This window comes from Pipistrellus hanaki, assembly GCF_964339955.1.
Source record: "Pipistrellus hanaki genome assembly, chromosome: 17".
NCBI classification, from domain to species: Eukaryota; Metazoa; Chordata; class Mammalia; order Chiroptera; family Vespertilionidae; genus Pipistrellus; species Pipistrellus hanaki.
The window spans coordinates 48,755,771-48,771,187 of NC_140519.1; the positions used below are offsets into that span (position 1 = coordinate 48,755,771).

The following is a 15,417-nucleotide window of genomic DNA, read 5'->3' on the forward strand; positions in this document are numbered from 1 at the left end:
AAAAAAAGAAAAACTAGTCTCAGAAGCAGGAGACAGACATAACAGTGAAGATTTAGGCAGATCTTTAGAATCACATCTGGCCCATCCAAACCCCAAGCGGATTGGGATTTTCTTTTTTTTTTTTTTAATGAGACACTTTGGTGCCAATAACAATAAAGTCTAATGAGTCAATGACCTTTGCAATTTCAAAAAAAAAAAAAAAAAAAAAAAAAGTCAATCCTGGCTGTAGCATAGAAATGGCTATTGAGGTTGTACAGGCACAGTTATCTCTGACAACCAATTCAGATGCATGCTGAGTGTGCTGATACTTCGGCATGTGAACTAAACTGGCAATCAGAGGGTCAACAATGGCTGTGTCACCTACGACTTACTGTCTCCACATAACAGCATCTTTTAGAGTTGTCCAAGCATACAAAAATGCACCAAGTGTCCAAAGTTCCTAAGTTCTTACTAGCTAAGAGTGACAAATTTATATTCTCCCAAATGTTAGATTTCATCTAATTCTTAAAATAAAGCTAGGTAATAAATAAAATTCAGAGAAATAAAGAAAAAAATATATTAAATCACCTGTTGATAGAAGAAGTTCAAAGTTGGCTTGTCTTCAGTAAACTGGTTTAGAAATCCTTTTGGCAAATATCGAATTCTCAATTCATATCTAAAAAATAATTCACAAAATGGAACAATTAGAAATCAATAATTTCCTCAATTCATCGCTACAGTTTCAATATGATGGTGTGTATGGCATTGCCAATTATGGCATCTGAAATATTTAAAATATAAGATATAATCGATTAATCTATAAATGTTTTATTTTCGGCACAGAAGTGTGCGCATGTCTTCAGCTCCACAATTCTGCAGAGCGGGCCTCTCCAGCCCTTAGCCACTGTCCACCGCGGCCGGGGCCGCGCCCGAGCACACCCCACATGGCTGACTTCACCCCATGGGCTCACAGGAACAGCCTTTGTGCCTGGCTTCCTTCATTCACCACCATGTTCGTGAGATTTGCCCACATGTAGCACCTGAAGTTTGCTCAAAGCTAAAAAGTGTGACACACACAACTATTGAGCCCATAACTGCTGATGGCCACTTGAGTTGTTTCCAGTTTTTGACTATTCGGAATAATGCCAAACGCTCATTTTTCTTCTTCTCTGAGCATAAAAAAGGTAATCTGTTTGCTCAGGAAGCCAAGCTTCAAGAATGGTTGAAACAAATGGTTTTCACCAGAATTCTCTCTCATTCTCATTCTCTCTTGTTCTCTCTCCACCCCCAACCCCCCGCCGTGTGTGTGTGTGTGTGTGTGTGTGTGTGTGTGTCTCCCATAATGAAGGCTCCTGCACCAATTCTGGGGAGCACTTGTACACATTTCTGCTGCGTGGCCACGGGAGCTGCACTCCTGGGTGATAACAATACACACTGTAGCTTTATCTGCCATCACCAAGCGGTGAATAGGCAGAGGTAAAAGCTGACACTCCCACCAGCAGCACGGGGTGTCCTGGCTCCACACTCTCCTCTCTCCCTGGCATCTCTAACCTGTTCATTCTGGTCACACGGATGTTTGTTTACTGCAATAGGACACAGTGACTCTAGCTGGCACGTCCTTGATGAATGACGAAACTGGGTTAGTAAGCGTGGCTGGTAAAGACCAGCTGTCCAGCACAGACTAGAAACGCATGGCCCTTGTCTGTCAGTGTCTGGTGAGGAGCACCAGTGACGTTTAATGAATCAGCAGATTCAGAAGTCCATCCTGGTTTTTAAAGGTGTCACTTCCAAACGTACCAGCGGTTCCTGCGTACTACCTTATGGCTGTCAATCTTTTAAGATCTCTTGAACTCAGTAATACAACAGAATTTAAGACTTTTAAGTTTAAGTCTGTTTGACAGAAACCTCTCAAAACTGCATAACACCTTTTGCTGCACTCTAAACTCAGTGTGGCATCGCAGTTTACACGTTTGTGGATGACTCAGGTGCTACCAATACCACCTACTGAACTGGCACCTCCCAGGGACCCCATGACGGAAGGAAGCAGCTCAGGCCTAGTTCCTTCGGGGTCTCACGGGGTCAGGGAAGGCTGCGCCCCCTGCAGGGGCTCAAACTGCCCCCTGCCCTCTGCCCCTTCAGCTAAATGTCCACGTTGCCTTCCCCAGCGGGTATTTCCCAACGGGTATTTCCCAACGGTAGTTTTAGGTTTATTTTGCTTTTAACTTTATAATAGCATGTCATGTCATGTCATCTTCTGGAACTTACTTTTTAAAAAAATGAAGGTAAAAATCACACAACAAAAATAAGCGGATGCAGCAGTGTGTTGTGCTGGGACTTACGTCTGTCACACAGTGGTGTCTGGCTAAGATCCATCCACACAGTTGCATGTTCCTGCAGCTCACTCATTCTGACTTGTTTGGTTTTTTAATTTTGTTGTTGTTGTTAATCCTCATCTGAGGATATTTCTTTCCATTTATGTTTTTAGAGAGTGGAAAGGATGGAGGGAGGGATACAGAGAAACATCGATGTAAACAAATACATTGACTGGTTGCCTCCCAAATGTCAGGGCCAGTGATAGAGCCTGCAACCGAGGTCCATGCCCTTGACTGGGAATTGGACCCAAGACCCTTCAGTGCATGGCCAATGCCCTAACCACTAAGCAATACAGGGGAAGATAGTCTTAAGTCTTAAAACACTCATTTGATTAACAGACTAAACAGTTGGAAGTCAAACCTCCACTAGCCATTGATGTAAACCAACCAAACTATGTCATCACATAATGTTTTGTTAGCTCAGTTCATGCTGCTTGATAAATCTGAAAATTCAGGTCATTTTTTGTAATAAACTCTAACTGGCACAAGACTTAATTCAACCAGAGGTTTATGAACCTAAACGTGTTTTTCTCTGAAAATGTAGAACTGATGCGATGTTCACATGGAGCTTGCTGCCACATGACCGTCTGCTTCCATCACAATCTCCTCTATTCCTGCGTGGCGACAAACAGGTTCCTGTCTTCACAAGCCACACTCTCTCCGGTGTGATGTCAGACGTACGACCTCCTACTGCCATCGCCCGGAGAGCCAGGGAAAGCACGCCGCGGGGACTCCTCCAGGCCTTCTGCACGCCCAGTGTCTTTAGCGCGAGGCACTAGGCGGGCCCTCCTGCTGTAATCCCCTGTGAACATCCATTCCCCAGCCCGGCCACAGAGCCAGCGATGCAGCCCAGTGACAAGGTCACTGGGGTGGCCTCCCGGGCGCATCCAGTCCTCCGCACTAGCGGTGCCACAGACCGGCCGCGGGGGCCGGGCCGGAGCTGTCAGAGGAATCCGAACGAGCGGCACAGACAAGGGAAGCGGGAGCAGCAACAGACCACCACGGCGGAAGAAGTCAGCGGAGCCCACGGCAGACTGAACAGAAGTTGGGGCAGGTCACTGGTTAACAGTTACCAGCCAACTTCGCCCAGGGTCGCAAGCACCACCAGTGTGAACAGAGAGCTAACGCGTTCCCTCGTGTGCGTGACTGAACACAGAAACGGCCGGCGCGAGTGACACGAAGCACGGGTGGTCTTACTTCCACTCCTCCGGCGGGTGTGCGAGCTCGTACTTCTCCCTCACGCTGGAGACGCCCATGTCCAAGTGCAGCCAGTGCACCTCCTCTGACCGGAGGTGGCTGAGGCGAAATCCGTAGCAGGCCACGTGCTTCACTTTGTGGCTGTCCACTATCTTCTGAATGATGCCCTGAAAACACCCCCACAAAAACAGCCGTTACACACACAGCTATGTGCTAAACGCGAATGCTAAACTTCTCTTCATTTCTTATCAGGAGTCTTTGGTAAAGGCGTTTCAAGGTAAGTAAGTCACTGAATTTCACCTGGGACTCTTTCCCCCCAAATAGCGTTTTTATAAGCAGGGAGGAGTTAAAACAAAAAGGAGCTCTTCCCTTTCTCTGCTGGCTAACAGGAGTCTGCGGCCCTCGCACCGGCCGCCCTCCGCTGGTGCTGAGGAGCAGACCCCGGGGCGTTCCACTGTCTGAACAAGGACAGCATACTGCTGGAGACCACTGCAACTCAGATCCCTTTTTAAACACACACGACTGGAACATACAATTAAGATGGTATTCCTGATCACACTGACATGTATGGGAAGTTATTGGAAGGTGGGCCTAACCACTCTATTTACACTCCACAGACTAATATGCAGCAAACTAAAGAGCCCCAACTCTGGTGCTTCTCACACCTGCAGCCCAGGATGGGAGAGAAGGTGAAGGTCTCTCGGAAAGCGGCCACGGGAAGTCCGAGGGGAAGGGTGTTTCTGGGGCTGTGACAGGGAAGAGCAGGCCTGGCACACGTGTGGCAGTCACGGGCACACAGGGATACTCACCTGAGAATGACAAAACCCTCCACTGCCCTTGTGTGAGGGTGTGCTAGTCACAGTCCCTGAAACTTTCCCAATCTTTTAGGCCAGCGGTCGGCAAACTCATTAGCCAACAAACCAAATATCAACAGTACAAAGATTGAAATTTCTTTGGAGAGCCACATTTTTTAAACTTAAACTTCTTCTAACGCCACTTCTTCAACATAGACTCGCCCAGGCAGTGGTGTTTTGTGGAAGAGCCACACTCAAGGGGCCAAAGAGCCGCATGTGGCTCGTAAGCCGCAGTTTGCCGACCATGGTTTTAGGTCATTAATAAATTTTTAAATGATGCTGCTATAACACATAAATGTCTATTATAGAAAGTCCCTGGGCCCTAGCCGGTTTGGCTAAGTGGACAGAGCGTTGGCCTATGGACTGAGGGGTCCCGGGTTCGATTCCAATCAAGGGTACATGTCTGAGTTGTGGGCTCAATCCTCAGTATGAGGCATGCAGGAGGCGGCCAATCAATGAGTTTCTCACATCATTGATGTTTCTCTCTCTCTCTGAAATCAATAAAAATATATTTTTTAAAAAAAGAAAGAAAATCACTGGTTTTTAAAAACTTACAATTGCCTGAAGCTATCATGTAACTTACCTAAGATGTAAGCCACATTTTAAAAGTCACACACTATTCCATGAGACAGGAACGTCACACACAAGCACTGGCGAGGACCCCGAGTGCCCACACTGAGGCAGGCCGTGTGCTGCGCTCCTGGTGCCCGCACGTGGCCAACTGCCCAGGCAGACTGCTCAGTCCCGGACAAGCTCTGTGTCCAGCACAGGAGAGTGTGAGGGAGGGGTGGAGGGACGGGAGGTTGCGGGGCGGGGGAGACAGAAGGAGGGAACAAAGGACCAGGCTGGAAGAGTCAAAGACAGCTTTCTAAAGAAATCTCACAGGACAGGAAGGGTGGTGGAACCAAGCTAGGCATAAAATGCCCTATCTGGCTTTGGATTCAAGGCCAGGAATTGGTGACAGGGCCGCCAGGAAGGCCGGTGCAGGCTGTGTCCCACCAGAGGGTGCCCAGCCATGGGGCCCAGGCTCCAGGGTGGGGGTCTGCCTAGAGGAAGGGACATCTTTTCTAGTAATTCTCTCACAGACGACTTCTACAGCTTCTCCTTGCCAACACACAGCTCCCTGAGCTACACGGACGGGCTGGCGCCTCTTTCAAATTCCCACAAAGGCGCCTTTGTCTGTGCCCTCAGCTCTGCCAGTTCACAACCAAGCGCACACTGACACCCGCCACCCTGAGCAGCACAGCTCCTCTGCCACAGCAGCTCAGTGTGCAGCCTTCCCTCCTCCTGCTGGGGCTGCAGATCCTGTCCGTCTGTCTAGTCATCTACGTTCATGTCTGTCTTCCATGTCCAGACACCGTGCAAGTGCAGGGCACACACCATTCCTGACACCTGTGGTCACCATCAGCACCCCAGGAGAAACGCAGCGTCTCTGGGGGCCCTTCCTCAGGACCCTGGCCAGGCTCTCCATGTCCTCAGGACTCAGGGGCACCCACAGGAGCCCCACCGAGCAGCAGCAGTGACCAGACAGGCTCACCCACTCTCACCCACCGTCCACAGGACACCTGCCCAGGCCGGCGCATACCCAGGGGTCCCCCTTGGGCTTCCTCGTCTCTGGGAACGCCTGGAGGGGCACCTGCTGCGCTGCATCTCCCCACAGACTGCGGGCTATACGAGCAGGGACTCTTCCATCTCCAGAGCCTGGCCCGTGTCTGGTATGTAGACAGTAAACAGCTTTTTATATATATATAATTGATTTTTTTACAGAGAGGAAGGGAGAGGGATAGAGTTAGAAACATCGATGAGAGAGAAACACCAATCAGCTGCCTCCTGCACACCTCCCCCTGGGGATATGCCCGCAACCAAGGTACATGCCCTTGACCAGAATCGAACCTGGGACCTTTCAATCCGTAGGCCGATACTATCCACTGAGCCAAGCCAGTCAGGGCCCAGTCAACAGCTTTTAAGAAACTATCCTCTTTGGAATCACACAAATACCTCCAAAATAACTTCTTATTTCCTAAGTATCAGAGGCTGTTTTAATTGCTTTGTGTTTTTTGTGTCCTTTAAAGAATTAAAAAGAAAACCAGGGGAGAAAAACAAGTCGATGGCATCCTATAAATAATATCTAACTCGGTTGTTATTTTCCTAAGAAATCTTACAACAACCTGAACTCTGGTCAGGCACACGTTGGAGAAGGAGTAACGTCTCTGTATGCGGGTAGGAAGCGCTGCTCTGTCCGTGTGTGAGTGCTGCCACACCCGCCTGCACAATGGCCTCTGTGCCTGGAAATGCGCTTACCCTGACATCAGTCGCGTCTCCGTGCCGGATAATACTGGCCCACGTGGTCGGCTCACTGTTGCTTTCAAAGTAATGAAAGACTTTCAGCACTCGCTCCATGGCTCCCGGGGACCGCTCCGAACCGGTACCCAGGTGCGTCTTGGCACTCGAATTCATTGTGTGATTCAAGTTTGGGTCCAGGTAAGCAGCTGCCATTGTTTTGCTAGATGCTAGGTACCTGTCATATTCTGTAAGAGAGAAAAAAGATGTTCACCATGTAATATTGGAAGTCTACTGATGGAAATGAACCGCTAATGATTACATGGACCAGTTTTATAGCCTCTCCCCACGGGCGCTTGAGAACTGAGACCTAGGCCGGCAAGATAGTCCCTGTCTCCGGCCCCCCCCCCCCCCCAAAAGCAGGACCTGATTCACAGTAGCATAATGTTTATTATACAAACTCTTAAAAGGCCAGGAGTCCTATTTCAACTCTATCAACAACCCACTGTTATCTATAAACAATGTAAATTACCCCCTTTTAATCACCGGGTATGTTAATTTTGCTGCCTACTTTTGAAAACTTTTACCTGAGATACAGGTTCCTTGTTCACAAAATAACAATTCAGTGAGTAGTCACTACACATTACTAGGCTTTAGCGAAAAACAAAGCCCTCCTGCTCAGTCAGTCGCCTTGCACAACAGAAAACCAAACCAAACCTAAAAGCAGAAACCACCGGCTTTTTAAAAGTAGGATAGAGCTTGCATGTGAGGGTGAAGGAAAAGCTTGGTCAAGACTGAAAGGCCTGGTGGAAAAACCCAGCAAGCTGGCTCACACCACCCGAAGGAGCCTCAGACCCCGGAGGCCACCTGAGCGCAGGTGGCAGACGCTGCCTGCTCGCTAAGGGTGTCTGCCAGTTCCGTGTCTCCAAGGGCCGCCCTGGCTGAGATGAGGAGCACAGAGGGAGACACTGTCTGGGGAGGGGAGGGGAGGAGAGGAGACGGGAGGAGGGGCGGGCAGGAAGTAAGAGATTAATCCAGTGTGAGGAACATCACAGCCTAAGTGCCTGAACTCTCACCAGAATGAAGGAGGCACTTCATGCCTGGAATGAAAGGAAGCCGCTTCGGGAAGCTGACGTGGAAAGAGCAGTAAACCTCAGGCCGTCCCCATCTGCTTTCTGGCTGGGGGGTGAGGGTGGGGGACACATGAGTGACATTTTGATTCTGGCTCTTTGAAACCTTTGAGGAAAACTACAACCCCATAGAGAAACTGAGTCTTTGCAGTCCTAAGGAGAAGCCTATTTACCTTTGAGACAAAGATTGGGGGGCAGGTGTTGCTCTCTCTCTCAGGGCACTTTGCAAAATCCGAACAGCCTATGGCAAGCACCTTCCTGGAATGCAGACACTGGCTCCACTGAGCCAGACACCGCCCGCGGGCTGTTTCCCTGACCTGCGCAGCATTCCCAGGCCATTCCTACTTAGAGATGAAGTCACCTCACCCTCAGAATAACTTCACATCCCGCTTCCAGGAGTGGGAACAGAGCAGCGACTTGTCAGAGGCCACGTGATGGTGCAGGGTACTGGTTTCCATCTTGCTTTGAAAACTTGTCACCGGCTGAGTGACAGCACTCTCCTATCATCAGAGTCGTCACTGGCTCTGCTGTCCTAGGCCAAGAGCCAGCTGCAGTTGATTAGCGCTCCACCCACCTTCTCACTCGTTCCTGCCTCTGTAGGCAAATGATGCACCTCCCTGCCTCCCATTCCCGAATCCTACCCTCATTTATAGAGTCCACTTCTAGCTAGGCCTGGGACCAATGTGTGGAGTGGATGGTAAATTTTATACACACACACATATCTGTATGCATAAACTCCTACCTTCAGAGCTTTCGGTCCACTCAGGATACACACGCACGTGACTTAATTACAGCGGTGGCCCGAGCTGCGCTGCGTGTTGTAAGAGCTGAGGGCAGGCAGCCTGAGGCAGCCTCGGGGGCTTCGAACTTGGGAACCTTCAATCCAGAAACCCGCTTCCTTTGGCCCCTGCATCATTTCCTTGATGCCTTCCTCCCTCTTCTTTCTGGGCTCTATTTATTTGGATGTTGGACCTTCTGCATTTGCCATGCCAATTTCTCTTTTCCTCCACTCATCTTTCCATGCCAGGCTGTGTGTGAGGCATCTCCACACGACCTCTCTATGCTTCCCAAACTGAGCTGCTTTCTGCTCTGCCACTTCCCATGGCCTTGGTCTCGATGTACTTTAAAGAATCCTGTTGGTCTTTGCTCTTCTCCTGGCTTCTGGAGATCGTGCACTGAGATGTGACTGTCTCCTGCTCTTAGTTTCCTGCTGCCTGCTGTGTTAGCTTGGCTGTCTCATGCTTTGTTTTGGTCTCATGCTTTGAAGGCAGAGGCTGTCTTTAAACTCAGGAACCCTGAACCTGAGGGAGGCTTGATGACCTAGAGACAGAGCCATCAGCTAGAGCCCCAAGTGTGAGAACTGCCTGTGCTCTTGGCCAGGCTCCTCAGATAATGATGTTTCCAGCTCCCGCCATGGTTGGGCACAAGCCTCCTCACAGGATTCCAGAAGCCAAGGAGAGAGAGGGTGCCTCATTTCACTCAGTCCCCAGTGATGAGGACCAGAATGCATTATCCACTGATCACAGGGCTTTCTGCATCCACTCCTGGCTCAACCTGTGCACATGACCTTTTCCTCAGCGCTCCGAACTACAACTCTGTAAGACCAGGCCACTGCGATACGGCTGAACTCGTTATAACAAGTCCTTTCAAACATGGTAAAATCTGATCTTCCCAGGGCAGGGCCCACGAGGGCTCCCTCCCACCACACTCAGTACAGCCAACCGTATGACCGAGGGGACCCGGAGGGTTCCGAGGATGCCTTGGGGTTCAGTTCCGAGCACACAATATAGGTCTGTCCCACTATTTTTAGCCTGTTCTAGTAAGTATTTTACCGGTCCTCCTAAATTGGGACGCTGCTGTTTTTTGAGGTTAATGTGACTGATAAAATCAAAGTGAGGTTTGGATGTCTAACTGCAAACAGATCTGTATCTTCTTTAGATTTGAGCTTTTTCATTCTGTATTTATCTAAAGCAGAAGCTTCTATACTTGACACCATCAAGGCAGCCAGGCCCTAAGCCCCACCCCCTTTGCCTTCATCACACAACTGAGCAGCAGGAAGCCAGCTCCCGAGCTCCCTGCCTTCCTGTCCTGGGGCAGAAGGCGCACAGCTCCCTGGGGCAGGAACAGCGCCTTCTTCCTGAATGACCCAAAAGCAGGACCATTCCTCCCAAACAGCCTGTTCCAGCCCCACAGGGACTGACTCTGACCGAAGCTGTCCCTCTTCCCGTCCTCCACACACGTGAGCGCCATCTCTTGCCCAATCCCAACCTCTTATTAAATGGTATTTCAATTAAAAATGCCTCTATTCATTTGCTGTCAGCAAAAATATTTTTTAAAAAATAGATTGCTTCAATTCAACTGCTTTAGGATGAACAAAAACACTGCAATCTCTCTTCAAAGTTCCTATTTCTAAAGTCACTTTGAATTTGTAAAAACCTAGTAGCGTCTTATTTCCTACCCCATTGCTGCTGGATCCGTGGGTCTGAGGTCCAGCCCGGACTCGGTGAGTGCAGGGCCAGCCTTCCTCTGAAGGCCAGTACCAACAGGCGCTCACACCCAAGGGGGGGGGGGGGGGGTCCAGGCAAACGCGCCCCAGCAGGTCTAGGAGAAGACCAAGCGCTCCACAAGCACAGAGCTCTGCTTTGCACACTCACTACTGGCCACGCTCAATAATGCCAGGCAGCCCTGGGTCCCAAGCCCAAAGCCCTTTAACATTCAAGAGCTTGAATTAACTCGGCAAAACCTTTCCTCTGGATACCTAACTATTAACAAGGTGACAGGTGCTTTGCTCAGAGAGCACCATACTATGACCGTTCCAATGTCATATGTGTTAGCGGCCTGGGTGCCTAGAGAAGAACTCACAGACGTTAACGGGCCTCAGAAAGGAAAGCCGTTTACCAGGCCGCTGTGACTGGGTGCTGAGCCACCTTCTGTGGCCCTCTCTGATACCACACTCTTCCCCCAGGAGCGCCTTACCAACATTCCCATAGAATTCTCTCACTAACTCCTTCCCTGAGGCCTGCTCTCCAGCTGAATATTCACTCCTACTTTAAGCAAAGCAGCTAAAGGTTTTGGCCTTATTTCTGCATGAATCTTGTGGCATTTTTAATTTCTAAGCATGCTCCCCAAATATTGCCTCAAATATTATAATAAAAATGCTACATTTTCTATTTACATTTTTTATATAAATAAAGGCCCTAAGAACTGTGGAATGGAAAGCTGTCTATTCAGATTATTGTTGACCCCTAATGATCAGCCCACCTTACAGTACCATGGAGTGTTGTTAAATAAATATACCATCTTTACAGGGAGTGAAGGTAACCAACTTTTAAAACAAGAAAATCCATGCTACTCTCCTTTTTTTTTACTGACTTAAGTTAAAATTAGTCTCATTATTCTTTTAACATTTCCACATCATAGAACAGATATGGGATGTCTTGATTAAAATACAAAATAAAACATACAACTTCAAGAGACACAGGACAGAACATATAAAAAAGACACACTTAAAATGCATTTCCACAGAAGTCCTTTTCCTATTTGAAAAGCTATCTAATTGGTTCCCTGCAGTAGCTACAAACCCATGCCACATCAACGTTCATTTTCCCATCAATTTAACTGTAAATCTATTTGAAATAAATTCCACAAAACTTTATCTACCGTTTTAGTGCAAAGTGAGAATGTAAATAAATGTAAACCAAACCGATTTTTAGGTTATTTATACCTTTAGCCCAACACACTGGGAACGGGCTACAGCCGCTCTTCTCCATACAGCCGGCCCCTGCTGGTTTCAGGGCCTGTCGGCCCGCCAGTTCCAGCAACATCAACTCAGAGCTACAAAGACCAAGCCCGGAGTCCGCACACAAAGTCCCGGGTCATGGCTCCCACAGCATGTGCTTCCATCCGCAGGAGACCAGCTTCCCTGGGCTCCTTCTCTCAGAGCTGGAGGCACACTGGGGAGGTGCTGCTTCTGCGCAGCCCGCAGCCGCTGAAGAATGCCTCTGTTACAGCCTCCTCCTGCTTCCGCAATCTGAAACAGACCATCCTGGCCAGATTAGGCCACGGAACAGAAAGAAACCAGCCAGTAACCAGTAACGTGACCCCACGGGTCTGTGTTCCTAGATTCATTCAGGGCAGGAGGAGGGGAGGAGGGGAAGGGGAGGGGTGAAGAAGGGAGGAGGGAAGAGGGAGGAGGCAGGCCAGCAGCCAGCCCCTTATTAATATGCTAATCTCAGCCTTGGTCAGCTCGTCCAGCAGCCTGTGGACACAACAAGCCAGAGCCCAGCACTGAGTGAGCTGCGGGTCAAACCCCTCAGAGCGCATGTCCGCACAGGCCACCTCAGACCACTGCTGTCGTCCAAGTCATGCCTTGGGCATTTTCCAGCCTAATTCTGACCTTATAGTTAAAATAATTAACTTGATAAAATAAAAACCATTTTGAAAACAAAATCCTTATTGTCATTTAAAAAACAGGCTGTAGCCGGGACCGGTTTGGCTCAATGGATAGAGCGTCGGCTTGGGGACTGAAGGGTCCCGGGTTCGATTCCGGTCAAGGGCATGTACCTTGGTTGCGGGCATATCCCCAGTAGGGGGTGTGCAAGAGGCAGCTGATCAATGACTCTCTCTCATCAATGTTTCTAACTCTCTATCTCTCTCCCTTCCTCTCTGTATAAAAATCAATAAAATATATATTTAAAAAAAAAAAACAGGCTGTAAAATAAATATTTGTTCTCAGGAACCCAAATATTTTTTAGGTAAAATGTTTCCAAATTGATACTTTCACAGTAAGTTTATAAATGTATAAAGCCCTGACCAGTTCAGCTCAGTGGATAGGGCGTCGGCCTGCGGACTCAAGGGTCCCAGGTTCGATTCCGGTCAAGGGCATGTACCTTGGCTGCAGGCACATACATCCCCAGTAGGGGGTATGCAGGAGGCAGCTGATCTGTGTTTCTCTTTCATCGATGTTTCTAACTCTCTATTCCTCTTCCTTCCTCTCCATAAAAAATCAATAAAATATATATTTTTTAAACTATCTAGAAAACATACACAGAAACAGAAATTTGAGGGTGCCAACTTGTTTTAGAATTAGCTTTGAGGAGCCGGGACCGGTTTGGCTCAATGGATAGAGCATTGGGGACTGAAGGGTCCCGGGTTCGATTCCGGTCAAGGGCATGTACCCTGGTTGCGGGCATATCCCCAGTAGGGGGTGTGCAAGAGGCAGCTGATCGATGACTCTCTCTCATCGATGTTTCCAACTCTCTATCTCTCTCCCTTCCTTTCTGTATAAAATCAATAAAATATATTAAAAAAAAAAAAAGAATTAGCTTTGAGGAATCTCTGATCGCTTTTCTTAGCTTCAAAATGTAAGAATCCCACACAGGAGAAGCAGCACGGAAAACAAGCCACTAGCAACATCTTTAAAATGAAACACTGCTTACTCATGCATTCAAGCTGAGGGATAGCCAAGGTCATCTCAGAATGCAGCGATCTGAACACCCCACGCAGCAGAAGGGTCATGGTAGCCAGGCTCCCGGAGCCCTTGCCGGCTGAGCGTAGGTTTCCAAATATACGGGTCATTTTGTTAGTAGCCAATCCCATGAACTAACAAAAAAATCAAGCGCTTTACTTAACTGTGAACGTGACTGAGGCTTTATGCGTTCACTAACTTCTGAAAATGAGCTGAGCAAAGGCTGAGAACAAGAGGCACATCTGTGTCCAGTGATGCCCGGGCAGTCTGTCTCATTTCTAACACGCTGCTCTTGATGATGGCTCTGTCTCCAGGCTTCACAGTCAGGCTCCTAATAGCAGCGAGGCTCAGTGACCTTGTATGTGCCCCAGTGAAAACACATCAGTCACCAGGCTGAACTCTCACCCCAGGCAACACTGGGAAGAAAGGGGCTCCAGAAAAACACAGGCAAGCAGGCTAGAAAAAGAACAGAAGAGACAGCAGACAGATCAATGTGGATACATGGAACCACGCCAGCTCCCACCACTTCCGAGGAGAGCAGGACAGAAAGGCCTGCTGCCGCCCTGGGAGCAGCACGTCTGATGTCTGATCAGACCTGAGAACACGGGGCTGCCTCTGAACCACGAAGTGAGAGACTGCACAAACAGCCCTCGCCAACCGAAGTCTCTCTCAGAGCTAGGACTCTCCAAAGACAAAACCTGAAGCTCTTCTACTAGCCCCCTGGACGCTGTTCTCACTAACAGCAGCTGATCTCATTTTCACATCTTCTCAGCACATCTGTGAAGGCAGGGTCCCACAACCAGGAAGAGGTCACTGAGCCCACTCGTTACCCAGGAAGCCAGGGGTCTCACACCCCCCTCAGGAGGGACATAAGCTAAGCACCACCTGGGGGGGGGGGGGGGGGCCCTGGCGCAAGCGAGCGAGCGGTGACGGTGGCTGGGTGGAGGCAGATGGGCAGACGTGGAGCTTTACAGGATGCAGGAAGTGCATGTGGAGAGTAAGGAAGAGACAAAGCCAGGTCCCTGACGTCGAAGTAACCAGTGAATGGCAGCTTTCTCCCCCCCCCCCCCCCCCCAGCTTTGGTGACGTCCAGACATCACCTCCAAACTATAAGGCCTAGTGCCTAGAAAGACCGCAGATAAGGAATCACAAATCCCTCCAGGCCAGGAAGCAGACCCGGGGAAGCAGCAGCTATGGAAACATTAAGAACCAATCAAGTCACTAAGGAAAAAGAGCAGATCAGACAGTGAGTGAGTGAGTGAGTGAGTGAGAGAGAGAGAGAGGTGGGGGGATGGGGGAGGGAACAGGAAACAGGTGCCACCACCACAGTACAGAGCGGCTCACCTGTGCCAGTGCTTTTATATATAAGACCACCCCATCACTGAGAAGAAGAAACTGAGGTTCAGAAAGGTCGAGCAACTTGCCCGGGGCCAAAGGGCTGAACAATGCCCCAGGCACCAGGCAGCCTGGTGGCGTATCATCACTCGTATATTCTTCTTGCTAAATATTAAGAACTTATGCTTTTAAATTCCCCAGCCAGTGACATCTTGAAAAAAACTGGAATAGCCTACAGATAATGCAACATAAACAAAAAAAGTAAGCAGTCCTTCATGCTTTCTGACTTATGAATTCTATATACTAATTTATAAAGGTCATAATTCATTAAAAGTTCTATAATTTTTTTTTTTTAAATCCTCACTCAAGGGTATTTTTCCATTGATTTTTAGAGAGAATAGGAGGGAGAGAGAGAGAGAGAAACATCGATGTGAGAGAGACACATCGACAACATGCCCGGACTGGAATCGAACCCGGGACCCTTCAGCCACAGGTTGAAGCTCTATCCACTGAGCCTAACCAGCTAGGGCAAAATTCTATAATTTTAAAAACAAATTCTTTATAGTATCAGTATATTTAAAAGCAACTCTGCTAAGTCCTACTTAACAGGTTTTAATTGAAAGACTTTTCTTTACAAGAAAGATACTCAGACATCCTGACGTCACTGTCTCCTGACGCAAAGCAGAACCTTGAACAGCACGCGGTTAGGGATACCAACCCTGCAGAGTCAAAAATCCATACATAGCCCTGGCCAGTCTTCCCAATGGTTAGAGCATCAACCTGTGCACCAAAGGGTCATGGGT

At 48.7% G+C, this 15,417-nt stretch overlaps 1 protein-coding gene across 21 annotated transcripts in view; it reads right to left on the reverse strand.

Moving 5' to 3' along the window:
• The window catches only part of PTK2 (protein tyrosine kinase 2), a gene marked incomplete at its 3' end in the record, with an annotated part of 100,853 nt that overhangs the window by 64,491 nt on the left and 20,945 nt on the right, over nt 1–15,417 (reverse strand). For 15 of the 21 annotated variants that reach the window (XM_084864642.1, XM_084864658.1, XM_084864653.1 and 12 more), the window contains 3 exons: nt 6,704–6,930; nt 3,549–3,715; nt 568–655 (listed from right to left, as the gene is read on the reverse strand). In XM_084864642.1, the coding sequence (XP_084720768.1) occupies nt 568–655; nt 3,549–3,715; nt 6,704–6,898 (450 nt within the window). In that variant the 5' untranslated portion in view covers nt 6,899–6,930. Of the gene's footprint in view, nt 1–567; nt 656–3,544; nt 3,716–6,703; nt 6,931–11,536; nt 11,843–13,443; nt 13,736–15,417 lie in introns of those variants that run through there. The other 6 variants (XM_084864663.1, XM_084864643.1, XM_084864662.1 and 3 more) reach the window with 2 other exon arrangements.